This window comes from Camelus bactrianus, chromosome 5 (assembly GCF_048773025.1).
Source record: "Camelus bactrianus isolate YW-2024 breed Bactrian camel chromosome 5, ASM4877302v1, whole genome shotgun sequence".
NCBI classification, from domain to species: Eukaryota; Metazoa; Chordata; class Mammalia; order Artiodactyla; family Camelidae; genus Camelus; species Camelus bactrianus.
Window position 1 is genome coordinate 24242602 of NC_133543.1, and position 26970 is coordinate 24269571.

The 26970-nt window shown below is 46.5% G+C and overlaps 1 protein-coding gene across 8 annotated transcripts in view; it reads right to left on the reverse strand.

Moving 5' to 3' along the window:
* Positions 1-26970, reverse strand: part of TMEM163 (transmembrane protein 163) — a 214754-nt gene that overhangs the window by 31090 nt on the left and 156694 nt on the right. For all 8 annotated transcript variants that reach the window (XR_012506973.1, XM_074363557.1, XM_074363553.1 and 5 more), the window contains one exon: positions 11592-11688. Coding sequence is in view for 7 of the 8 variants with exons in the window: in XM_074363557.1 (XP_074219658.1) it covers positions 11592-11688 (97 nt within the window). In the remaining variant the exon portion in view is untranslated. The remainder of the gene's footprint in view (positions 1-11591; positions 11689-26970) is intronic.

The window sequence follows — 26970 nt, forward strand, 5'->3', positions numbered from 1 at the left end:
CTTTTCTTTTTATTGGGAGGGAGGTATTTAGGTTTATTTATTCATTTATGTTTAGAGGAGGAACTGGGAATTGAACCCAGGACCTTGTGCATGCTAAGCATGTGCTCTACCACTTGAGCTATACCCTCCCCCCTGTATTAGCTTTTCTTAAAAGCCGACGTTCGGGTCTTAAACTCTGTGGAGCTTCAGGAGGCAGGCCATGGAACTGAGCCAGCCTCCGACTAGCCAAGAGACGGTTCCATTCATCGTGTGTGACTCTGACACTGGCTGTTATACAGTCATTTTCTTTCTTTTTCTGGGGATTTGTTTCCTCATATAAAATGGTGGTGGGTCTCATGTCTCTGCCTACTTCAGAAATACCGTGAAGGTCTAATGAGACTCAAGCTCAGAAGCACTTTTTTCGAGGCAGAAAATGCAAAGAGGCCTAACAGAAGAGAACAGCACAGCAGACTGCTCACCGACATACATTCTGATGAAAATCCGAGGCTTATAGCAAGGAAAAGAGAACCAATCCAAGACTCCTAGACAGCAATTTCCTAGGTAACACCTGAACTGACAAACAAATCATACTGTATGTAAGCGCCCCATGCTTTCAGGTTTAAAAGAGTTAATACTCTCAAGCCACAGCCACCAGCAGGCACCTCGTGGGTGTTTCTGGCAACTGTATGAAATCGGTCATATTTCAGCAAAAGCTCCCCTTACTGTGCACCTCTGATGGCAGCTGTTATATTCAGCCTACCATTCACACTCTTCCTTCTTATCATACACTCCGTCTTCATATTATTGACTACTTATAGTATGATTTTTAGCAGAGCTGTCCACGTCCCGGGTCCTGAATGTATGGGTTACAGTCAGGAAAATAAACCTCACTTCTTAGCAACTTAAAATATTTATCCGATTAGAACTGAGCAGGATTCCTATCTGGCCTAGCAATGTGAGGTCACTCGTGGCCACGCACAGCAACTGGGTGTCCTAGAACCGCATAATTGGAAGTGGACAGCTTGACCGGTGTTGACATATTTTTATGCCTGTGAAACCATCACCAAAAGCAAGAAGGGATACTTCCCTGGTCCTCAAAAGTTTCCGAGTGACTCTAGTAATCCCTCCCCCACCTCTCTCACCATCCTCTGGCAACCACTGTCTGCCCTTTGTCACTATGCATTAGACCGCACCTCAGATTTCATAGAAGTGGAGGGAACAGGCAGCCCTCCTTTTATAGCACTTTGCAGATACCGCGTTGTTTACAAATGGAAGGTCTGAGGCAACCCTGCGTCAAGCACGCCTACCAGCACCATTTTTCCAACAGCATTTGCTCACTGTGTCTCTTGGTCACATTCTGGGAATCCTTGCAGCATTTCTAACTTTTTCATTATTATTATTGTTTGTTACGGTGATCTGTGATCAGTGACCTTTGATGTCACCTAGTATGCACTGAAGTCTCCAGATGATGGTTAGCATTTTTTAGCAGTATTTTTTAATTAAGGTCTGCATGTACATTGTTTTTCTGGACCTTATGTTACTGCACACTTAATAGACTACAGTATGGTGTAAACATAACTTTTATATGCACTGAGAAACCTAAAATTTCATGCAACTCGCTTTACTGCAAGATTCACTTCATTGAGGTGATCTGGAACTGGTATCTCCATCATATGCCTGTATCATATTTCTTTCTTTTTGCTTTGATCTGGTACTCACCTTAATTATTCTGAGTTTCAACCATGTTTTTGCTTCAGTCAACAGTGCCTTTTTAATGCTGAGTTGTATTCCATTGTATGGAGGTAACACAATTGTACCTGTTGATAGGCATTTGGATTCTTCCCAGTTTTTGACATTAGAAATAAAAATATTTTTAAGTAAACATTTATGTAAGAACTTGTACAGACATGTATGTCCATTTCTCTTAGGTAAACATCTGGCTGGGTGATACAATAAATGGATGTTTAACTTTCTAACGAACCTCTGAACTGTCTTCCAAAGTGGTTGAACAATTTTACACTTGCACCATCAGTGTATGTAAGCTCTAGACACTCCACATATTTTTGGTTTTCCCCCCAATTTTAGCCATTTAAATGGGTATGTAGCAGTATCTTATGGCGGTTTTTATTTGCAATTACTTGGTGACTAATAATGTTGAGTATTTTTTCATGTGCTTATTGGCCATTCATTTATCTCTTCTCTTACAAATTGTCTGCGAACCTTATACCTATTCTTTTATTGGATTGTTTGTCTTCTTATTAAACTGCTCTTAGTGGGGAGGGTATAGCTCGGTGGTAGAGCACATGCTTAGCATGCATGAGGTCCTGGATTCAATCCCCAGTACCTCCATTAAAATAAATAAAAACCTAATTATCACCCCCACAAAATTTTTTTTTTAATTTTAAGGAAAAAGGAAAAAATCTGAAAAATTGAAATAAACTGTTCTTTATACATTCCAGAGACATGTCTTTTGTCTGATATGTGTGTGTTGTCTATGCAGTCTGGGAAGAGTGATGGTTTTTTTATTTTAATGAAGCCCAATTTTCAACTTTTTAATTTTGTCGTTCAAGTCTTTAATACCCTAGCTAAGACACTCTGTCCATGCAAAGGCTGCAAAGATTTTTTTCTCTTTTGTTTTCTTTTAGAAGTTTCAGGGTTTTAGATTTTACATTGAGGTTTATGGTCCCTTTTGAGTTAATTTTTATATAAAGGTTGATGTCCATTTTCGTCCATAAAGCTCTCCAGTTGCTCCAGCACCATTTGTTAAAAAGACTGTCTCTCCTGCATTGAAATGCCCTGGTACCTTTGTCAAAAATCAGTTGACCAGATGTCTATGGATCTATTTCTGGGCCCTATTCTCCTTGTGTTCACTTGAGCCAATAATAACTTACTTTCATCAGTGTTCAGTTCTCTTCTGTTTAGAAGTTGGTAGGCTTGTGGCTTTAGGATGAATGAAGAGGTCAGTCTTGCCAAGGTAATGGAATGATTTTGTCTGAAGTAACAGGAATGGGACACCGCTGTCATCGGGCTAACAGCACGGCTTTCTGCCTTTCTTTGTGCAATGCTGAGGAGATGCCAGGTGGGCAGGTGGGTGGTGAGGATCTTGACTGGGTACGACTGCTGGTTTGTAAAGTATTTGTCAATGCAACTCCCAAAGTACATGCGCTTTATGCTGGAGAGCGTGTCACATGGAAAAATGAATCTCTCTATTGCTGATGGCAGATCCAGGAATTACAGGTTAATGCATAAGAAGGTGCCTGCAGCATTCCCCAACCTGAGCTGAAAATAGTATCTCTGAAGGCATTTCCTGAACCGTTCAATATGGCTGAAGCTTCCAGAATTGCAGGCATGAAAAGGACCACCAACTTCCTCAGAAACCTCTTCTCTAGTGCGACAACAGCCTCAGAAGATCACACTCATGCAACAGTCATTCACCAAGCACGTCACCTGCGTCTTTTTATTTTGTTTCCTAATTGTCTTACAAAGACCACCACTATTGTTTCCATTTTACAGACAAAGAAACTGAGGCAGAGAAGGCTGAGCCACCCACCCCAGCTTCCCCTAGTTAGGAAGTGGCAGAACTGCGATCTGTCTCCCTGACTTCAGCTCCCGCATCTTTAACCACCAGGCGACACTACCTCAGGGTATCAGTCCCGAGAGCCTTGAGAAGCTCGCTCCCATAGGCGAGAACCTGAGGCTGACAAGCTGACTGGGTGGGTGGGTAGCATCTCTGTGACACTGCTCACCTGGTCCCAAACCTCTACTGCTGGCCGCACCACCCTCCCTCATTTCCTTCTGGTAACTCTCTCCTCCCGCCAAAGGGACACCAGGAAGAATGGACTGGAAAGACTGCCTGGACAGCTGAGGGGAGGCAGGGTTTGAACAAGAGGAGCAGGAAGGCAGGGATGAGGGTCTTCAGACAGAGCATCTTTGAGCAGCAGAGACTAAAGGGGGAAAGGAAGGGCTTGAAGGAACTGCCCGTGGAGGAAGCGGCAGGCAGGGAGTGACCGACGATACCAGAAAGAGAGGGAATGAATGTAGACGCAAGATTTCCCAGGAGGTGGGCAAGGACGGAGCTCAGAGTAACTCAGAGGGATATCCTGAGTGACAGGGAAGAAAAAGGAAGGGGGGACAAATGGTCCCCTGTACTGAAAACAGGGGTGTGGAAAGGAGGCAGGCTAAGCGGTCTGCATCCTCTCCACAAGACTGAGACTCACTGAAGGCAAGACAAGCAGCAGCTGAAAATCATAAATAACTCCTAGCAATCCAAACTAGACACTGAACGCTGAACACTTCACAAACACAAAAGCCTACACGTTCAAGAATCATAGTTACTTCCCTCGGAAGATCCTGGGGGAAAGTTCTTGGGTGTGGACTTGCAAGGACAATCCTCAAATAGCCTTGACAAGAGTTTCACCCCTAGTTTTGTTCCTAGGATTGGACTCTCATTGGACGCTCTTGCAGGAACACCACTGACCTTCCCCAGCTCTGCAGGGTCGGCCCATCCCCCAGGCGTGGGAGACATGCAGCAGTACCGCGTGAACTGAGGCACCTGTGAGAGCAGACAGCCACCCTGCCGGAAACTGCCCTCATCTCCCACGGGGACTGGAGACGAAACAGAGCTCATGATGGGCTGCCGGCAAGAAAATGAGTAACTGAGAGGGACTCCCTTCTAATGCTAGAAGCCCTTTTGTTCTGGTGGGTGGGATGGAATCCCAGGTAAGAATCTAGTAGGGACACAGATCCGGGGAGGGGGCAGGGGTTTGAAAGCAACCTTGCTGCTTAAGGAAGAAGAATCAAGATGATGCTGAGCAGTCATTTCTGACCCACAACACAGTTATTCTCCCTTCCTTCCTTGGCCTTCTTCTCGCTTGCATTTTCCTCCCCCATCCTGTCCTCCTACCCAGAGACACTGGTGTCAACAGGAAACAAAGGGAGCAGAAAGGGAAACCGGGCTGGCACGGACCCCAGGGCTCCCGCTGATGCTCTGCAGGTAAGAGCCTCCCCCTCCCCGAGCCTCGCCCCTTCCCACTCCCACTCCAGCCTGCTTTGCCAATTCCCACTCCTCCTTCTAATATCAGGTGGAGGAACCACTCCTCCAGGAAGGCCCCAACACCCCTCGACATGTTCTGTTCTCATAGGATCGTGTCTACGATAGCCCTTAGCACGTAAACCAAATGTATCGGTGTCCAGGTTTCTCCCCAGCCGCGAGCAACTTGGGAGCAAAAGCCAGCTACTATGAGAAGTCGAGGACTCTACAGAGCAATGAAAAAACTCCAGCCATCAGTGCTGTTTTGACTTTGAGTCTCCAGTGTCCAGACAGAAATGTGGAGATCAGTAGGCATTCAAATGATAGCAATTATTATCAACATATGACCACATGTTATTCAGTGCCAGTTGGTAACAATGTTTTATTTTAATTATAATTTTTATCACTATTAGTGCCCATGACCACTTAAGGAGCTTAGACCCAGACTCTGGCCAAGAGCTCAAGGTAAAGAAATGATGGATGGTCTGCTGAAACAGGGCTAATGAGCTGGTCCAACTGAACAGGACATCGAGAGAAAGTGTGTGGAAAAGGATGGGGCTTCTCGGGCCTTAGGATCAGAAACAATACCTTCTTTTGTAATGTCCACATCAGTGGACAGAGCACGTCCACGTTCATCATATCATTTAATTCCCCCAATTTGGTGGGTGGAGTAGGGGGCGTGGCACCCATCCACAAAGAGTAAACTCTTGCTCAGAGAGGAGTCACGATTTGCTGAAAGTCACACAGCCAACGAGTGGTGAGTCAGGCTTGGAGGACAGGCCTTCGGACAGTGTGCTGAGTGTTCCCCAAGAGAATGGCCCAGAGCTGGCCACAGCCACCTGAAGCCAGAGAGAGAACCCAACCAGCCAGAGGGAGAGGGACAGGAGACAGGAGAAGCAGACCGAGGGGCCGTCTGAAAGGACCTCGGGCCACAAGCTGGAACTCTGATTAGCAACTCAGAAACAAACATCAGAATGTTAAGAGCAGCTGCTGCCATGGTAGCACTGTCTTCCAATGTCGCTTATTTAAATAAACTGCTCAGTTAACCCTTATCATCAACCTCTGATGGAAGCATTCTCCACATTTTGTATCAGGGAGCCCAGGGTCCGGGAGGTGAAGTGACTTGCCTGCGGGGGTCACGGGGGTACAGAGGCAGAGAGGGGATCACACCTTCCACAGGTCAGCCCACCACACCCACATCCCTTTGGAGGCCCACTAAGCAGCGTCCCTAAAGCACCTCTTGCCCTGTGATTCCACGTACCCCTTGACTCCCCTCATTCCATACCTGTCCTACTGCATTCTCCATTGCTTCTTGGTCTACCTGCCTGCGGGTTTTTCAAGAGACAAAGGAATGGGCGCAACACCCTGGTCACAGGCACAGAGTCCAAGGGGCCTGTGTGGCAAGGGGTAGGGGGAGCAGCAATAGCCGGAAAAGCCAGGGATGGGACCAGCTGGGGGCCTGGGCACCCCCCTCTGAGTATGAGAAGTCAGAAAAGGAAAAATAATAATAATAGTAAAATACATGTAATAAAATAATAATAAAAATAAATAATAAAAAAATACACACACACATATAAAAATAAATATATATACATAAATACATATATATATATATAAAAAGAAGTAAGACAGCACGTCCAGGCTGAAAAGACAGTGAACAGTGTCCCACAAGCCCGGACAGCCCTGGACCAGGAGACAAGGGTTCAAATCCAGGCAGTGCCACCAGCCAGCTCAGGAAGATCACTTCCGCTTTCAGAGTCCCCCGTCACCCAAAAAGGAAAGGCATACCACCTGTCCCTTCTGACCGACCAAAGCAGGGTGTGGCGGCTGTAAGAACAGGTAGATGATGGTGCTCCTGTCAGAGCAGCGCACAGACCTAAGGCCAGAACTCTTGCCACTATTGTCACTGATGAGAGCTCGCGTGCCCAACGCACCGTGAGGCCAAACAAACCGAGACGTCAGAGTTTAGAGTAGAGAAAGGTTTATTGCAGGGCCCAGCGAGGAAGAGAGAGTTCCCTGAAGGGTTTCAAGAAAGCATCATTAAAGGCCAGGTGAGGGAGGGGGTCGCAGGTTCGGGATCAGCTCGTGCACAAGCCTCTGACTGGTTGATCTAGAGGGAACAGAGCGGTCAACATGACCAATCCCTAGAAGCCAGATCTGGGGCCACGTGCTCAAGTGGTGAATTTCTTTCCTTTGGTGGTGGTTTTCAGCATCAGAAAAACTCAGAAACTGTACATGAGGTACTATGATCTGGGTACTTCAGAGAGGAGCTACAGCAGAGGACATGGGGGAGGAGTCTGACCAGGAAGGCCCCACAGGGTCCTGCTCGGTGACACATTTGTGGCCCTACCCACTCTCCCCAACTTCAAGAACCATCATTCATACAGAGTTTCTGAGAGGCTCTTTTGGAATCTGTCTCATTAACGATCCAACGTGACCACGTGCAGATTGCCAGGGAGCAGACTTACATGCCTTTTGCTCATGAAGCAGTTGCCATGGATGCCTGTCCCTGGGCTCCCCCCAGAGCTGGGCGGGCCTGACTTCTCCAGCACAACTGCCCGCAGACAGGCGACGTCATGGCTCAGGGCCAGCTGACTTCACAGGTGGGAAATTCCTAACTGTACAGCTTTCTTATTCAAAGCTCACCCATTCTTGCAATGATTAACACTCAGAACCGCGCAGTTGACATTAAAAAGAAAGCCCCTGGGGCACAGGCTGGGGTAGGAAAACTGCTGCTTCCGACAAACCCACAGTAACAACTTGATAGAAATCCTGTAACGAAAGGCAATTCTGCACTTGAGGGAAAGGGTGAAGCTATGACCTGGACCTAAATTCACGGCATCCAGGCCCTAAAACACCAGTCTCCCTGGTCTCACCCTCCACGAACCAGGGGCAGCCACCAGACACATGCTGCATTTGGTCGGCAGGAAACTGACCACCCACTCCCAAGCAGGGTCTCCAACACTGTTTATAATTAGTTGCCAATTTATTTCACAGTAAACATAGGTTTCCACTTTCTCTTAAAAATGTGGAAGATCTGACAACACTGGGTCCACATTCCCACACGGTAACTCCAAGAGAGGGCCGACCCTTCCCCCGGGCACACATTACCCCAGACCCAGCAGTTTCCCCTGTTCCCAGGACTGGCTTCTCTAAGCCCCTGACTTTGTGACTGCTAATTTAGGTGAGGCATCGTGGACAGACACTCATTTTGAATGAATGCTGGCCAGGGGTCGGGGGTCTAGCTGTGGCCTGCTGGCTTCCCCAGACTTCTAGAGCAAAGAGTGGGATCCCAAAGATTTGGGACTGTCAGATGCCACCAGACAGCATCTGCCTGGCTGCCATGTGCCACTCGGCTGATTAGAAGGCCTCCCCTCTGGAGGCAGATCACATGCCTTTGTTACCCTTCCCTAACTCTGAAGGCTTCAAAAACAGAACAACAGTAACACTTTCCATCTTTTCCTCAGGGTTCTGATGAGATGGCCATAAATGGGTGTGATTTTTAAATCCCACAATGGGACTGAGAAAAGATACAATGGTACAATCATGGAGAGCCTCACCCTCTCCAACCTCATCCAGGGCAGTATTAGACATTATACCTTGCTGTGGAATTGAAGTCAGTGAACTTCTTGTCTTAGGAGTATCTGCACTGAAGGACATGAGACTGCTACCAGTTAAAAATGGTTCGGCTATCAAGACAAAAACCAGGAGGGCCACGAACAAGGGTTCGTGACACAGCTATCCATTCCATATCCAGTGAGCCTCGCTGCAGGTTAATTTTTAATGCCTAAATAGATGAATGTGTCAACTAGCCTAGGGCTGAAAATTCCTATCAAGAAACATTTCTTAAATGCAAATCAAAACTACAATGAGGTATCACCTCACACCAGTCAGAATGACCATAATACAAAAGCCCACAAATGATAAATGCTGGAGAGGGTGTGGAGAAAAGGGAACCCTCCTACACTGCTGGTGGGAATGTAGTTTGGTGCAGCTGTTATGAAAAACAGTATGGAGATTCCTCAAAAGACTAAAAATAGACTTACTATACAATCCAGCAATCCCACTCCTGGGCATATACACAGAGGGAACCTTAATTCAAAAAGATACATGCACCCTAATGTTCATAGCAGCACTATTTACAATAGCCAAGACATGGAAACAACCTAAATGTCCATTGACAGATGACTGGATAAAGAAGTTGTGGTGTATTTATACAATGGAATACTACTCAGCCATAAAAATAATACCATTTGCAGCAACATGGATGGACGTGGAGATTGTTATTCTAAGTGAAGTAAGCCAGAAAGAGAAAGAAAAATACCATATGATATCACTTATATATGTGGAATCTTTAAAAAAAAAAAAAAAGACGAAATTGTTTACAAAACAAACAAACTCACAGACATAGAAAACAAACTTATGGTTACGGGGGTGGGGGGAAAATATTGGGAGTTCAAGATTTGCAGATACTAATATATATAAAATAGATTTTTAAAAGTTCATACTATATAGAACAGGGAACAATATTCAGTATCTTGTGGTGACTCATGATGAAAAAGAATATGAAAACAAATACATGTATGTTCATGTATGACTGAAGCATTATGCTGTACACCAGAAACTGACACAACATTGTAGACTGACTATGCCTCAATAAAAATATATATAAATACCAAAAAAAAAAAAACATTTCTTGGAGTGGAGTCAGATTTCCATCCCCTGTAACATGCAGAGATGTTATTCGACCAACATCCTAATTAATCACACAATACTTTCACGTCTACATTTTACCTAAGCTTCAGATTCTGATGGAATGGAACACAGGGTAGCCAGTCTGATGGAGGAAAAGGATGGAAAAAGCCAGGATCCCAGGCAACCAGGAAGACCAGGGTGAGACAGCACAAATGTGAGATGGAGAGCACGGAGAATCATACATGGGATTATTTGCTTGAGCTAGCTCTGCTGAAAAAGACGAAAGTCCATAGGTTGGTACACTCCTCCCCTGATATCCACCTTTCCTCCCTGTCACTGAGATGTTAAAGAACGTGCTCCTGGCCAGCTGTGATGATAAATAACAATTAAGAACCTGAGGAATTACTGAAGGAATGGCTCTAATCTCAGTTTCAAATAGGGGAGTGGAGGGTAATTTAAAGCAGTCATTTTAATAGCTCAACTAAATGCACTGTAATGTCCTACTTCAATTTAATTTTCCCTATAAGCACGCATGCGCATGCATACGCGCGCGCGCGCGCGCACACACACACACACACACACACACACACACACACAAATCCATCACCCCCAGGAGGATTGACATATATTTTTCTAAAAGTGAAATTAAAGGTCTTATAATTTAGGATTTACATAAGATGGTACACATAGCAAACTCAAATCAAGTCATATCCTAAAAGAAGAGCCTGTATTTTTGCACTAAATCACTATGCAACTTGTACACAGGCAAACGTCATTTTGTCATGCTTTGCTTTACTGTAATTTGCGGATAATGCATTTCTTTACAAATTGAAGGTTTGCAGCAACCCTACATCAAGCAAGTCCATTGGCGCCATTTTTCCAATAGCATTTGCTCACCTCTTGTCCCCGTGTCATATTTTGGTAACTCTTGCAATATTTCAAACCTTTTTACTATTATATTTGGTACAGTGATCTGCAATCAGTGATCTTTGTTGTTACTATTACAAAAAGATTACAACTAGCCGAAGGCTCATATGATGGTTAGCATTTTTTGCAATAAAGTGTTTTTACTCAAGGTTTATGAATATTTTTAGACATAATGCTTCTACACACTTAATAAACTGCACAGTGTAAACATAACTTTTATGTGTTCTGGGAAACCAAACAATCTGTGCAGCTCACTTTATTGCGATATTCACTTTACAGTGGAGGCCTGCAATATCTCTGAGGTATGTCTGTATAGACAATCATTGTAACGGCAGCATCTTCATCTCCTGATAGATCAATCGGCTGCCTTCTATGAAGATAGCCTGACAGGTGGCTGGAAAAATATTTCTCATCACAGCATTCATAACGAGAGGGAGGAAAAAAAGAATCAGAATGCAGATCATGCCTCTCCCCCAGAAAACAAAGCAGTCAAAGACACACTTTAATATGAAATTGTGTCAGTTTCTGCATCTGAATGTCAGTGGTTCCAGAGAACCTAATATGAATAGATTTATGTATTGAAATGAAGTACAAAGGAAAAATATAATTCTTATTATAATAATCACTGAATGGATGCAGAACAACAGATGCAAACAACACAGATCGGGTCACTCTGCCAAACAAAAGTCACCCCACTTCTCTTTATGTAAAAGACTTTCAAAGTAGTCAAAAGATGTAGGAAGAGGGACACAGAAGCCAGGACCAGCTCAACTATCTTTTCCTCTTGCCCCATGCTTCTCTCTGCCAAGTCATTCACATTCTGCAATGAATTCTTCTGGGCTTGGAAAATACTGTCTATTTTCTCTCCTCCTGCCCAACTCCCCCCAGTCTATCCATAGTGAGAGGTAACGCCGGAGGCTGGTGCCCACAGTGAAGACTCAAGAAAAGAGAAGAACCTTACCACTTCTGGGAGCAGCTTCGTGGAGAGGTCATGGATGGCTTTGACCACTATGCATATGGATGACAGCAGGAATATCACCCCCAAGATGACACAGGCTCTGCAAGGAAACAAAACGTTGAGAATCTTAACTAGGAGAACGCCACATGCGGATTTACACAGTGACAGGGACACACCCAAGGCATTGGGACCCACCAGAATTGACCACTCCCACCACGACCACCCCATCTCAGAATTGACACTGAATCATCTCTAGGAGGATACAGGTCAGCATTTTATCACCCAAATCAGCCCTGTGGGAAAGGGGCTCACCATCCTACACAGCATCCCATGAATATGACCATGGAAAGGTCTTCAAGGCCATGAGATGCACCCCGCACCTGCACCTCGCAACGCAACATTTCACTCCTCCTCCAGCTGGGGGATGCGGAGTTTAACAGCAAAGAGTGGAGGCTCTGGTATGAGGCATCCCAAGCTCTACCACTTAACCTGTTCCTTGATCTTGGTCTTCTCTTAGCCTCTAAGTCCTCACCTGTCAAATGGGAATAATATTTCCTACCTGAAGATGAAAGGAGATCATGGCCAGAGCATAAAAACGTTACACATTCATGCTGGCTTAAACACAGGAAAGAAAAGCCCACCCTGGATGTCTCCTGATGAAATGCGAGGATAGACACCTTTGGATTCTTCCCAAAGATAAAAAGAAGGAATGATGTGGTAACCACAAAAGACGAGTGTTCACGGCAGGGGGGAGCGATGCTTTAAAAAGAAAAGAGAGTAAAGAAGGAAGGATGAGGTCAACCAAGACCCCCACCCAGCACTGGAGGAGGCAGGAGCAAGTTCAGGATGAGGCCAAGGGTAAAGCCAGAGGGTAAGCAGCCAGGGGTGTCGGGTGGGAGCTGGGAGGAAGTCTATGGGGCTTGGGATGCAGAAAACCACCCGCAGGAGGGAGAGAGGAAAGAAAGGAAAGAAAGGAAGGAAAGGAAGGAACGAAAGGAAAGAAAGAAAGAAAATGAAAGTAAACATGAGGAAATGATATTAATACAAGGATCACAATACAGATTGAAAATGAAAAGAGAAAGAAAGGAGAAAAAAGATACAAGAATGACCACAATCAGTCCTACATCATTCCTGTCCCAGCCTCAGGTCTCCGCCATTTGGTGGTCTCCTCAGCCCTCTTCCCCAGCTACTAAATAAAATCATTTTTCATTACCCAGCTTGGATTCCCTTCTCTGGACTAACAGAAATGGCCTGAAGTGGCACCTACTTAGAATCCTAACCAACCCAGAGACAGACACGTTCCTCCGAAGCCAAAAGTCAGAAGCAAGCAGGTAAACAAGGCTGCCTGGAGTCCAATCAGCAGGCTTCAAATGAACCCACTGGTTGTAGGTTTTATTCTTCCAAAAACACAAAGAGAAGAGATCATTGAGGGCTGGGGTGAAACACAAAAGAACACAGAGACATAGGGACAACAGGCTGGGGCTCTTCAGACAGACCTGAGCAGAAGGAAATCCGGGCCCAATATACCAAGTAGATGATCCGCCACGGGGACCACACATCCCCATAAGGAGCCTGGGGGGAAACACACGCTCGAGGCAGGAAAAGATAATGCAGGCACAAAACACATGGGATGCAGCAGCAGGAATGAAGAAGGCTAACGTAGGCAGGGCGCCCAGGGCTGGTGACCACAGTCCTGGCGGGGCGATGGGGACGAGGGCCACAGTCGAGAGGGGAGTCATGCAGGAAGGAGGTGGCCTACTGGAGAGCCCTCTAGTGACTGGAGGGCAGGACGGGGATGCCAGGGCTTGGGGGGACCCATGCTCCCAAAGCAATTGTCCCGAGTCCCAGCCGTGCCGCCGGGAAGATGACCATGGGCCCGCTGTGCCTGGTACTCGAAGTAACCCTTCCTACCTGCAGGCTTATGGGACAGTGAGAGGTGCTGGTTCCGGAAAAGAGCCTAACAGTCAAGCCTCCGTTAAAAAAAAGTCCCAAGGAACTAGCAGAGTCCCTCTGACTCACCCTTTCGGATAAACTCAGCCCCCAACTCAGCTTTTCCACCCTGAAGGCATGTAACAGTCACCTGGGGAATTTTTTTTTTGAACAGTGGCCCAGAGACCACTCCAGTTCAATTTTATCAGAATCTCTGAGAGTGAACCCGGACATCTGTACTGGTTTAAAAGCTCCCCCACGCAATTCCCATGTGCACCAGGGCTGAGAGGTCCACGTCTAGACCCAGGGGAGGCCCCGTCCTTAGGGTGCATCCACTGTGGGGTAATAAGCCACAACTGTCTAGACAGAAGGCAGAGAGGGAGCAGTCACCCCAGCTGGTGAGGAAGGAAGGGTCTAGTGGCCCCTGAGAGACATGCGGTGGACCTGTTACCCGAGCAGCCTTCTTCCCCTGAGACAGGAACAGGGCAGCCGCCTGGGTGCTAGACCCTCAACAGACAATCAGTCACAGCATCCTCAGAAGTCCCCACCTCCAAACTCCTCTGGGGAAAGGAGCACATGTCTGAGCTGCTTCCTGACAGGGAAAAGTGATGCTGCAGGAACCCAGCTTTCTCCAGGTCACTGCAGGCACAGAATGCACAAAGAGTGGGTTTGGCACTTGTTGGATTTTGTTAAGGAGATGAATATAAAAGACGCAGTGGTGTCCCTTACATGATATTTGCTTACATATCCTTAATCAAAACTACCGATAATCCCTTAAGGGCCGGAACCATATTCTTCTATCTCAGTATCTACAGCAGCACATAGCAGGTCCCCCTTTCTGCATCTGCAGAGTGGATGTAATCCTTAAATGCTCGAGTAATTACTGGCTGATTCGTGAGCACCCACCCCCCAACGGAGTTCAAAGGGGCATCAACCGCTTACCAGTGGGGACGGGAAGAGGAAAGAGACTCCCAACATGTCAGCCAAAATGCCTGTGGAGTAGCCCACATTGTAAAACAACTCTGAAATGTCATGAAAAAAAATCAAAAGAAACTGATGATCTGGTTGATTCACACTGAATCTTATAGAACTGTCACATTTTCTTCACAAGTGTGCTCAATACCTACGAACATGCTCAAAAATGTTTTAAAAACTTATCTGCATCTTCTTTTAAATGTGTTGCCAATTCAAAAGCCACAGTCACCCCTCCTTCAACACTGCTGGACACCTGGGTGTCAGAGCAGCTCCCACAGTCGAAAGCAGCTATTATTAGCAGAGGGTGTGATGCAATTTTTTAAAACATTTTATTAATAATATATTGTGTTTACACAGCAGCTTTCTCCTCGGGCACTCAGAGTTCTGCACATCAGCTCATAAATGCCCTGGTGGCCACTCACCAGACCTGGGGTTTTTTTGTTTTTCTGCTATTTTATGGATTGGGGGGTAGGGCCCGGGGAAGAGGTATGATTCATAAAAACAAGGAGTCGAATGGCAAGTCAAGGATTCGGAGACTTGCCCAAGGTCACCAAGGAGTCTGAAGTCAACCCAGAAATAGAAGCCAGGTCTCCTGACTCCCTGGGTCACCTATCCAGCCACTTAAAGGCTCTGAGCATCCACGTGGCCTCACACCACCACTGCCCTGGGACTGCAGCAGTCTCCAGGATACAGCGAAAAATTGGGGTCAGGAGCAAATACTGCAAGTACGGCTGCTTTTGAATCAGCAAGGGTGAGCTGCTTCCTGGTTTGGGGGAGAAGGGACGGGGAGCAGGGGAGGGCACCTGCTCCATCAGCACACGGGCAGCCTTCACCTGGAGAGGGCGGTGTGCCCGCTGCCTGACAGCAGTGAGGAGCCAGGTCACTGGGGTAAACAAAGACTTCTCCTCCCCTCCAGCCCACATCCCAGGGGAGGAAAACACTGAGTCACAAAGAGGCAAATGATAGCTTTTACAATGTTTTTGATTATTTTTTAATCCACCTGCTGGCTTATTGAAGTGATCTTCAATCCTTACTCCATCCTTGTCTGTCCTGTCATGATTTTCCCTTTCCTAAACACAAACTACTACAACCTTGTCTAAAACAGAGAAGCAACAAGGGTTTACTGGATCGCACCGGGAATGATACCCAGTATCTTGTAATAACCTATAATGGAATATAATCTACAGAAACAAAAAACACAAGACGAATCACTGTGCTGTATACCTGAAATTAAAACAGTATTGTAAATCACATATACTTCAATTAAAAATAGTAAAATAAAGTTTAATTGAATTTTTCAAAAAAAGAAAGAGGCAAATGAACTACCACACCCTTCCACATAATCTCCCAACCAACCCAGATTAAAGCTGCGTTTAAATTCCCACAGGGCCAAGGGTTGTCAAAATGTGTTCCACGGACCAGCAGTCCTCAGCACCACCTGGGGACGTGTTAGAAAGGAAAATTCCAGAGTCTACCCCAGACCTACTGAATCAGAAACCCTGGGGGTGGGGCCCAGCAATCCGTGCTTTAGTAAGGCTTTCTGATGCTCACTGAAGTTTAAGAACCACTGCAGCATTAGACGTGACAAAGACTCACTTCACAACTGAAAGGAGACTGGTAAAATCCGAAGAAACAGTTAAAGCCACTGGCACCTTTTTTGTCCTTCTGCTAAAGAGCGCAAGCTGCTAAGAGTGAACAGCACTGTAAATCCCGGAAGAAGCCTGCAGTCAGCATTCACTTTTGCCTCCGAAATTGTAAGAGCGAAATCTATTGGCAGACAGACCCACTCACATCCAGAACGGTAGAAGGCTGGAAGTCTGGGCCCTTGTCAACTGCAAGTTTATAGGCCTGTGATTCACATTAACAAAGCCTGGGTCCTACCACACCAATTCTAAGTTATCTTCCAAAGAGAAGCTTCTCTAGTCATCCCCTAATTTATAAAAGATCTAAAACACAGTAGCCCTGGCACTTCACCAATTCAATCCACAGCTTACAGTACGAATGTTTTATTTATATCTTTCACCCTAGTCTCCAAAGCACTTGTAATCTGGGATGCTGTTCAAGCAAACGTGAAATAATGAAAAATGGAAGTCAAGTGGCGAGTACACGTGGTACTTGGGGACGCACGGTTTCTAGTGCTGCGTCCTCTTTCACTCCATGTATTCTGCCATTTTAAATAAAGCAATAAACAAAATCAGTTAGGAGGCAGGACAAAGGGAAGGAGAAAGTGTGCAGAGAGTGCTCTGAGCCATTTCTCATTCTCTGTATCGGCCATACCAAACTGTCACCATTTTATTCCAGACTCCCTGCCTCCTTCCCTCCATCACCACCAACATCCACCTCCTCTCCTGCTGCAGGAGTTCCCTCCTCTCCTCTCTCCGTTCCCACTCATCTTACCTGCTGGGGTCTCCCAGGCTCTCCACCCCATCTCCTCTCTCTGCCCTTGTTCACGTCTCTCCTCTGTCTTTCTCCACAACTTCATCCATCTGCAGCTTTACAAACAGGTTGTGGTGAGGGGGAGAGTGGCTTGGACCAGGGATGGTCACTTAGGCCAGAGCTCTTTGGGCACATGGTCAAACCCTGTCCATGGTAAGATCATCCATCTCCTCACTATGGAACCGCTAAGGAGCTCTCCTCACTCAGCAAATGGCCCTTTGCTTTTATCTGTAATAATACACCAGCTGACTCAGCCCACCCAAGTGAAATCTCATTTCCATAGAACTTCTTCCCTGGCTTCAATTTAAGGAACAAAAGTCAACATGGGGTATTTGTTCAAGAAGGAGATTCCAGACCAGCACAGTCTAATAAAATTTGCTATGATGCTGGAAGTTTTCTATTCTGTGCTGTCCGATGGGGTAGTCACGAGTCATGTGTGGCTAATGCAACTGCAAAACTGAAATTTTAACTACTTTTAATTCATTAACATTTCACGGTCAAATGCAGTTAGTGACTTCCATATTGGACAGTGCAGCTGCAATGGGTGGGCTGAAAATACAGAGGCTCACCTAAGTGTGTGTGTTAGGGGCGGGGGTGGGTAGGAGACAAGGAGAGAGAGAGAGAAAGACACCTAGGAGCCACTCATCACCATCAGGGAAGGTTATGTGGGCCTGCAGTGACTGCTCTAAGAAACTACGAGGGGGCACCGTGCCTTCGGTACCTTTCTTCAATCAACGCAGCATTTCCCTCCCTCCATGAACACCCAGCTCACAGGTGTACCTGCCAGGTCTCGCTCTTGTCCTCATCTAACGCCCACCAATCCCAGGCACGTCTCCTGCTCCACCGGGGTAACTGCATTCATTCTCATTTCAAGGTCTACAAGCCAAGGCTAAGGCAAATAAAATCTATTCCCAGCCTCCTGAGAGCACAAATCTGGGATGGGAAGCCAGAGAATCATTACCGGACAGGCATTAGTTGGGAATGTGGAAACAGACAATGAACAAGGGACAAAATGAAGAAAGGGACCAAAGTGATGAAACTCAACCTAGGGACCGAGTGGGGGAAAGGCTGACCCTGCAGCGGGACATTTAAGGCTGACCTAGAAGCCTGGACATGTACCACGAAGCAGAGAAATCCTGGGAGGGCAGCGTGCTCCAGGCAGAGGGAACTTCTTAGGCAAACGTGTGAAGACGTAACACTGTGTGGTCCTGCATCCATGGAAATTCCAAGTGGAGCTGCTCTTCCTGGAGCATCTCTGGCTAGGGGAGCAACAATGCAAGGGCCACACGTGGAAGGGCCCCTGTGTCCTGGAAGTCCCCTCAAGATGGCGGGCACAACACCCATGTAGGCACAGTGGGGCATAGATGGTGCAAGGACCAGTGTATCGTATTTAACAGTTACGTATTTTAACGTACATTAGACAAAAAGGGATTATCAGCCCATGCCTGCAAGGATATTATTGCCTAGAAAGAAAGTTAAGCAGGATTATATTTAAATAAATGTTAAGTAAATAACAGAGTAGGTGGTACATGGGAGAGGGCAAAATCATCAAGACGGAACACAGGCATCTGAGGACGAGCAGGCCTGCGGCGGTGACAGGAAGCTACCGCAGGACTTTGAGCAAAGGAGGCCCATGCTGTGATGTGGGCTTCACAAAGACCCTCTGACTGGAGTCAGGGTTGGGAGGGATCGAAGGGAAGGAAACTACAGGCAAAGACAACGTTAGTAGCCAAGAAAACAAGCGATGAGCCCCTGCAGAGCAGCTATGACAGCTGAGAGCGATCAGTACAGGAAGACCTCGAGAAGGCAGAATTGGTGGAACTTGGTACCCGAATGGAGAGCAGAGAAGGATGAGAGGAAAACCCTGGTTTTGAGAATGGCCAGAAGGAAGGAGGTAGTGGCACATCCAAAAGCAGGAGGAATGATGCTGGAACAGGAGAGCTGGTAACGAGTCTGGCGTGGGACTTGCTAAGCTTGCGGAGGGATGTCCGGACAGCCGGACACACAGGGCTTAGCTGAAGACGCCTCGTCTGAGCCCGGCCTCCCAGGGCCATTTTCCTGGGCCCCTAGGCCTCACGTTGCTTTCTGGTGGGGGTTGGGGGTGGGGGGCGGTGTCGAGAGATGGAAGGAGAGAAAGGAACAGGCAACAGCCATTCTAACGACTGCCAGACCCCACCCAGGAAGTCTCCTCTCAGTATACACTGCAAGTGGGTGCATGCGGAGACTCGTGGGCCCAGGCTCTTTCAATCCACCTACAAACACTGACTGACACCTACTGTGTTCTGGTGCAAGGATTTAGCAGTGAACAAGAACGTGAATAACTACCTGTTCTCATGGAACTTACGTGGGGAGAGACAGACAATGAGCACGTGAAGAAATAAGCACATTCTACATAGAAACAGAGCGGCATAAAGGAGACTAATGGGGGGGAGTTATTTAACACACAGTAGTCAAGCTTCTCCCTAAGGAAGTGGCATTTAACCAAAGAGATGGGGCAGTGAGCTGTGCAGCTACCTGGGAGGGCACTCTGGCCAGAGGGGACAGAGAGCAAAGGCACCTACGCAGGAGGGGACGCAGCACATTCCATGAACAGTGATGGGACCCACGTGGCTGGAGCATGGTGGCCACACAGGGCCTTCCAGTCATGCTCAGGCCCTGGGCTTTTACTCCGAGCAGGACAGGAAACCAGGATGAAGCAGAGCAATGACTCCCGTTTAAACTGCATCACTCCAGCTGCTTGGATGAGACCAGACCAAAGAGGGACACGGGTGGAAGCAGGGAGACCAGAGGGAAGGGAATGCTGCCGGCACCAGATCCTGGCTCAAAAGCTGTCAACTCCTGCCTTAAACCGGAGTTAGCATACATCTTGAAGAGAGAAGAAAGGAAGGTAGAAGAGGGAAAAACCAAAACCAGATGGAACCAGCTGGAACCAAGACGGCGACGAATCTGCCCTCCAACTGACCATGAGTCTCATTATACATGGATTTTCCTAAAATAGCATATTAAACGAACCACTACCGCGGTCATGACCGGAAGTCAAGGACCAAAAAGGGATACAAAGAAGGTGGCAGCCCACTCCCTCAGAAAGCCCTGCCCCTTCCCAGGTAGACCAACGCCCACACCCCCCCCCCATCACCAGCCTCACTCCTCCTCCCCTTGTCTTCACTCTGTAAAATTAAATCCCTCTTGCCTGGTGGGCCAGAAGTTGATCTGTGAACTCAGTGCCCACTTCTCCATCCTCTGGCCACTGAATAAAGTGTGCACTGCTTCAATCTCAGCTCCGGTTTCGTTTTAGGCTGCACAAACCCAAGCAGAAAAAGCACCTTCCCCTCCGAAGCAGAGGGCCTTGGCTAGGGCTTGGTCCTGAGCAGGGTCCATGCGACTTAGTTCAGTAACAGTAACAACATGATCCTGGGAAGAGATGATGCTAGAATAGGGCAGGAGACGTGGAGGTGGGCGCGGGGGCTGGTTCCTACCAGTTCTCGTGAGATCTGGGCAGACGTGCTGATACTTCACTAGGTTGAAAACAGTGAATAAGACAAGTGGACTGGTGGGTTTTAGGGAGATTTAAAAAGGAATTTCAGAGGGGTGGGGGTTGGTAATAACTCAGTGGTAGAGTGAATGCATGAGGTCCTGCATTCTACTCGCAGTACCTCCATAAAAAAATGAAAATAAATAAAAAGGAATTTCAGGCAAAGCTCTTTCTCAGGAGAACAAGAAATCTTACTATCAAGCAAACTGGTTACTCAAAGTGAACCATTTAAGTGCATTGTCAGGTCAATTATCTGTGCACCAATTTCAGTTTTTTCTTAAACATATACTGAATGTTTACTTATCTATGCATAGAATAGACAAGTGTTCTACATGCAGGGGGATACCCAAAAAGAGTGGTAACAGCCTCTGCAGAAAACACTGGGGAACAGAAGCATGCTTTTCCATATATACCCTACATGCTTATTATATATTTTGTAAACAATGTACATGTACCACCTATTGAAATAAATAAATACTACACCAATGTTGAGATTGAGGGAAATATTTACTGAGGGTCTACCAGATGCCAAGAAACCTATGATGCACTAGACACAAAGACAAGACATAGCCCTTTCCCTCAGAGTAGGAAAGAGGGCATTTAAAGCATACAGGAATATCCCCAGAGAAGCTGAGACTGAAGTTAACTTTGAAAGAACCAAAGAGGTTAGCCTGGTAGAACAGTATGTTCCTGGGAAAGCATATCTAGGAGGTCGGAATCCATTCAGTTAGCACAGGTTCCCTGCAAACCTGCTTCGTGCCAGGCACCATCCTGGGAGCAAGTCATGCAGAGAGATGGGGGAAGCACATCCAGGCAGACAGAGGAGCAAAGCTCTGCGACAAAAGTCTGCTTGACTTGATGGAACATCATCAAGGCTGAAGAGGAAGGAGGAAGATGGTAGAGGTGAAAGCAGCCGGTGACGGGCACATAGCCTTACAGCCACTGGAAGGATTATTTACAAGAATGGGGAGCCACCAGAGGCACTGACCTGAGGGTGACATGGCGTGACAAGTTCTAACAGGACTGCTGCCGCTCGCTCGGCAAAAGCAGAAACAGAGAAAGCAGTTGGAAGGCTGTTGTAACACTCAGGGGCGAGAGTGACAACTGATACACAGGTGAGAAAGTGACAAATGATGGTCTCTTGGGTCAGGACTGAAGCATGGGAGAGGTGAGTCTCTGGATATATTCCGTTTCAAGTCTTGGTCTGTTCAGGGATACATTCTGAGGGTACCGTTGACAAGTGTTGCTACTGTATAGTATGAAATAAACAAGACTGAAGAATGATTCGGGGGTTTTGACCTGAGGAAAGTGAGGGATGAGCTGCCGTCTGCCGAGACAGGGAGACTGCAGGAGCAGGGTTTGAGGGGAGGGGGGCGATCAGAAGTTTGGTTTTGGACACACTAAGTTTGAGACATCTGTCAGGCATCCAAGTGGAGGTGCTGAGAAGGCCATTAGAGACGAGTTTAGTTTCAGAGAAAAGTTCGAGTGAGGACATAGACTGAGAGTCATCAGCACCCAGATTGTATTTAAAGCCTCGAAAGTGGACGAGATCATTTGTTCAAGAATCACAAGTGCCTCAGTAAGGCTGGAGTGGAGGTTCCTTGAAGGATCCTGGCCAAGAAGCTGGAGAGAGGTGGGCAGGGGCCAAGGCTGAAGAACCACACAGAATAACCGAAGTTGTATAAACTTTCTTATGAAGACAATGCAGACCCCTGACCACTTTGAAAACGGAATAAGATGGTTAGATTTGCATTTTCAACAGCTGACTCAGGCAATAGCTTCCATGAACGTCTGCTGGGCCTGACCTGCATCCCTGGTCCCCCTTCAGGCCCCAGTCTCCTCACAGGGAGGACTGTACCCAGCCACTGCACCCAGCCTTGGACCAAGGCACTCAGCCCAAGCTGGGGGTCATCAGATATTCTACCCCTGGTCTTTGAATCCAAGATGAGTTATAACAAGGACTGAACTCAGAGACGATTCACCCCATGGTAGGGATGGCTGGAAGGCTGAACTCAGCTGGGACTCTGGACCACAGTGGCTAACCAGTGTCCCTCAGGGTAACTAAGGTTCCTTCCTACACACTTCCCCCAGGGCAGGCGTTCCCCGAGAATCAGGCAGAAGCTTCCAGGCCTCAGAAGTCATGCAGCATCCTTCCAGAGTATTATATTGGTTATAGTGAGTCATGAGCCTGCTGAGATTAAAAGAAAAGGAAAGAGACACCACCTCTTGATGGGGGAATGCCAGGGTAACACTGAAGGTGGCATACTAGGTTAGCAGTCCTTTGTGTCTGGAGACGGTCTCAAGCTAAGGTCAAAGTAGTTCATGCAGACAGCCAGGTTCTGTACCTTTGCGGACAAGAGGATGGATGGATGGATGTCAGAAGAAAACAAGGAGGTCAGTTCCCAGTAGGCAGATTGCATCACTGTTCACAGCAGTTGGATCTCACATTCCTACCCTCGCCACGTGCTTTTCAGCACCTCTATGGAGGGAAAGTGTGCATCCTGCCCATGCTCAGGCTTGGACACATGACTTGCCTTGGCCAATGGAATGTGAGTGAGGATGACCTACACCATATACACTGCACTTGAGCAGAAGCTCTACATGGCTGGCCTTATTTCATTTCCATCCTGGGCCACAAGAACAACAATCCTCAGGGAGGAGCCATTCCTTCAGCCCAAGACCTGGAATGAGAACTGAGGCAGCACAGGGACCCAACAAACCTCAGCTTAAATGGGAAAATGACTGGGAAATTAATGTTTATGGTTTAAGTCATTGAGATTTGGGGGTTGTTTGTTACTCGAGCAAAACTGACAGATATAAGGTTCTTGAAAGGGAAACCTCTGATGGCCACGGCAGCAAAAGGCTGCCTCTAACAAGCAGCCCCTGGAATTGGAGGGCACTGCCTATGTGAGGATCGCTGTGGAACACCTGTCTGAGAACAGAGAGGAATCACAAGTTTCAGTCCATCCCACAAAGCAGGCAATTCTGCTATCACAGATAAGCAAAGAAAACCACTTCTTGAATGAACAGTTTTAATGGATCCCCAAAAGGTATACAAGAATAGAAGCCTCCTTGTCATCTCTGGAACTCCCTCCTCTGTGTGGCAGGCATCAGGTACCAACTACTCTTCTGTCTCTGGAAAATGAGAGGCCCTGTGCCCTTAGGACACATGCTTATTGGCATGACTTGGTTAATTGAATCTTTTCTTCCTTTTCATCCCTATAAAAATACTGTATCATTTCCTTGGTAACCTATTCTCCAGTGTTTCTAACCTACTTGATTACAGCATTTAAAGTAATTGGCCTAAATTACTCATGCTCTTTGATCCACTTCTGGGAATCTATCCCTGAAGAAAAAGCTTTCTTCAGGAGAATGTAGGCGTCCTATATTAGCATTATTTATTTTTTAAAAAGGAGTAGTTAAACGTGCCATTAAAGGAGGGTTTAAGTAACTGTGATCTATAAATTCAGTAGACTATGGGGGAGGGGGGGTCACTTAGGTTTATTTATTTTTAGAGGAGGTATGGGAATTGAACCCAGGAGGCACGCGCTCTACCACTGAGCTGTACCCTCCCCTCGCCGTAGACTATTAAGTGCTATTTAAGACTGTGTTTGTCATTAACAAAAAAGTGTCCAACAGATGAAATAGTAAGTGGAAAAGCAGGATATAAAATTGTATGTATGCAGATTAGAAATATGCAAAAATAAATCTGAACCTGAAGGTGGTAATTTCAGTGGGAAATACACTATAAAGTAACAATGGTGAGGAGATAGACTTTTTTCCCTTTCCACTTTTCTGTACGCTATACTTTTACAATGAAAAGAACACTTCTCAAAGCGCCTCCTCCAGCTGTATCATTTTTAACATTTCCTTGTATGTAATCTTCATAAGACAGCAAATGCTGGTCTCTCTCAAGTCTCAAACTTGATAGCACATATGAATCCAGTTTGAACTGAGCATCTGCTTTCTGTCCTGCTAGATGAGGGGCACAGGTGGGAGGCATGCTCCCTGGTGGGTTACAGGACTGCTGCCTGAGCAATGGAGAAAACTTCCACCCAAGCTCTACTGTTCACGTCCCCTTGTCCAAGACTCAGTTTACTTATAAGTAAAATGGGAACAATAAAAATACTACTTTCCTTCCAAAAATATTGTCAATATAAATTAAGATGATGGATAGAACACCCATGTGTCATTAAGATGATACTGAACACATGTAAACTTTTAAAGATCACATTTCTAATTTAATCCTGTGGCATTTTCTTCTATATCTGGGACTCTTGATAAAACCCACCATTTAGCATGTCCCACCTGAAGCAGTCTTAGGGCCAAGTCCTATGGGTAGGAATTCCCTGGGGCAAACACCCGTTGGTAGGTGGCTACGAGTTCGTGTCTTACAGAGAACTCCCATGGAACTTCCTGTGGACTTATCAACACTGCCATCTGTTAAGTTAAAAGCGCCGAGAGAGCAGGATTCAGGCAACAGGACATCTCGGGGAAGTCCATGAGCTGCCCAGCGTTACAAAGCGTCTGTAGCTCACTTGGGACTCAGATCTACATCTGAGCCTTGAAACACAGACAAGCTACAGTTTTCTTTATCTGGATGTTCTGTCAATTTTAACGTACACAATTTTTCCACACAGTTTTGTGTACAAAATTTTCTACCTTAACCAGCAGTACTGCTGGAGTCACTGATCCGGGGCTGGGCTCAGGAGTCCTGGGTTCTAGATCTATCCTTGCCACTAACGTGGGGAAGAACAGGACAGCAGTGAAAACCCGTCCAACCTCAGCTTCCTCATTTGAGAGTCAGCAACTTTGATTTCATCACCAAGGTCCTGACACCTTCGAATTCTGGTCTAAAGGCAACAGTGGGGATTCTGGCTCATTAAAGGTTTTTATTTTAAATCAACAGGGTTGAGGCACAGATTGATTTGCATATCTGAGATAGAAGAACTGAGCGGCAGGCATCATTTACCTACTGGCCAATTAGGAGGACAAAATACGATGTGTAAATTAGTGAGCTTCCTTTCCTATATTACTACAGAGCTGTCAGACGGCAAGAAAGATTCACCATGTTTTTGACTGGGTCTTACTTATTTCTGCAACTTCTCCGTGACCTATACATTCAGACGCTTTGAAAGGCTGACATTTCCCAGAGTAAGACAGAAAAAATGGAAAACAAGGAAAGAGAGCACTTTGAAAGAAAGAGTTATTCATCCATTGAGGTGGGCAACTAGTTTTCTAAACAGAATGATGGCTTTAAATTATCTGAGTAACATGAATATACTGCAGCCTCGCTATACTATAACTTGGGAAAAACACATTAATGAGTAACCCTAAAAGCTTTCACCTGGAGGAGCTAGTTCCTGAAAATTCTGAAACTTTAAATGACACTGATGTCTCTCATTAGAATCACAGAAGGCTAGAGGTGGGGGTATAACTCAGTGGTAGAGCGCATGCTCAGCATGCACAAGGTCCTAGGTTCAATCCCCAGTACCTCCGTTAAAAAAAAAAGGTCACAAAATGCTAACATTTCCCTATAAAATTGCCTATAAATAAGCTATTGATTTGGTCCCCAAATCAGAAGTGTAAGCTGACAACACCACCAAACACACCACCATAAGAGAGAAATGCTAGTGCTTACACACCCATTATCACCCTGCCCATTTGAGGAACAGTAAAATCAAGGAGCCTGCATGTGACTTGCTACAGTGCTGAACAAATACAAGAGTATCTCAGAGTAAATAGGTGGGGATTTTTAACCATGGTTTTGGGGGCGAGGGGTTCACCTGAAAGACTGTGGGGAGCTAGGGGGTACAGCCGATGCCCCTGGAGCCACACCACCTCCCCTCGGCCAGCTCAGATTACAGCTGCAGCCCACATGGGAAGCCCTGGGCTCCCGCCCATTAGGGTGGCATGGCCAATACTTCTCAGAGGCCGGGAGAGAATCAAGCCCCTATCACAGGGGTGACCGTAAATCCACACCTCTCTATCGGCTTCTCCTCCCTTCCTGTCTCACTCTCCCCTCTGCCTCACGCCTGCCTGCTGGGATCACCCCTGGAATCAGTGCCCAATCACCCACCCACAACCAGGTGCTTGCCCAAGGCCCCAGTCTGCAGCAGGAGGACTTCCAGGAAGCATTTAGAGGAAAGACAGTCACGGTATATTGTCAAAATAAACAGAAAGCAAGGTGATTTGGAGACAACATGCAGGAACTCAGTGTCTGACCACAAATGTCCGTGTGAACAACCAAACGTAGATCCAGGACTGCCACTCCAATATGCTCCTGCTTTTGAGATGAAATCTGTGCAAGGTCCTCAGAATTGGGCCATCTTCCCAGACTCAAATGTTCAACCAAAAGCAACAGTCCTGGGCACAGTTGTTGCAAGAGCCTCTAATTCCCTATTACCCTATAAGAAACTCACAGATGCAAAAGGAAGGCTATGAGTAAACCAAATTGAAGTAAATGGGATTAGGGAGTCAAAGAGAGTGACACTCTTCCCCTTCAAAATC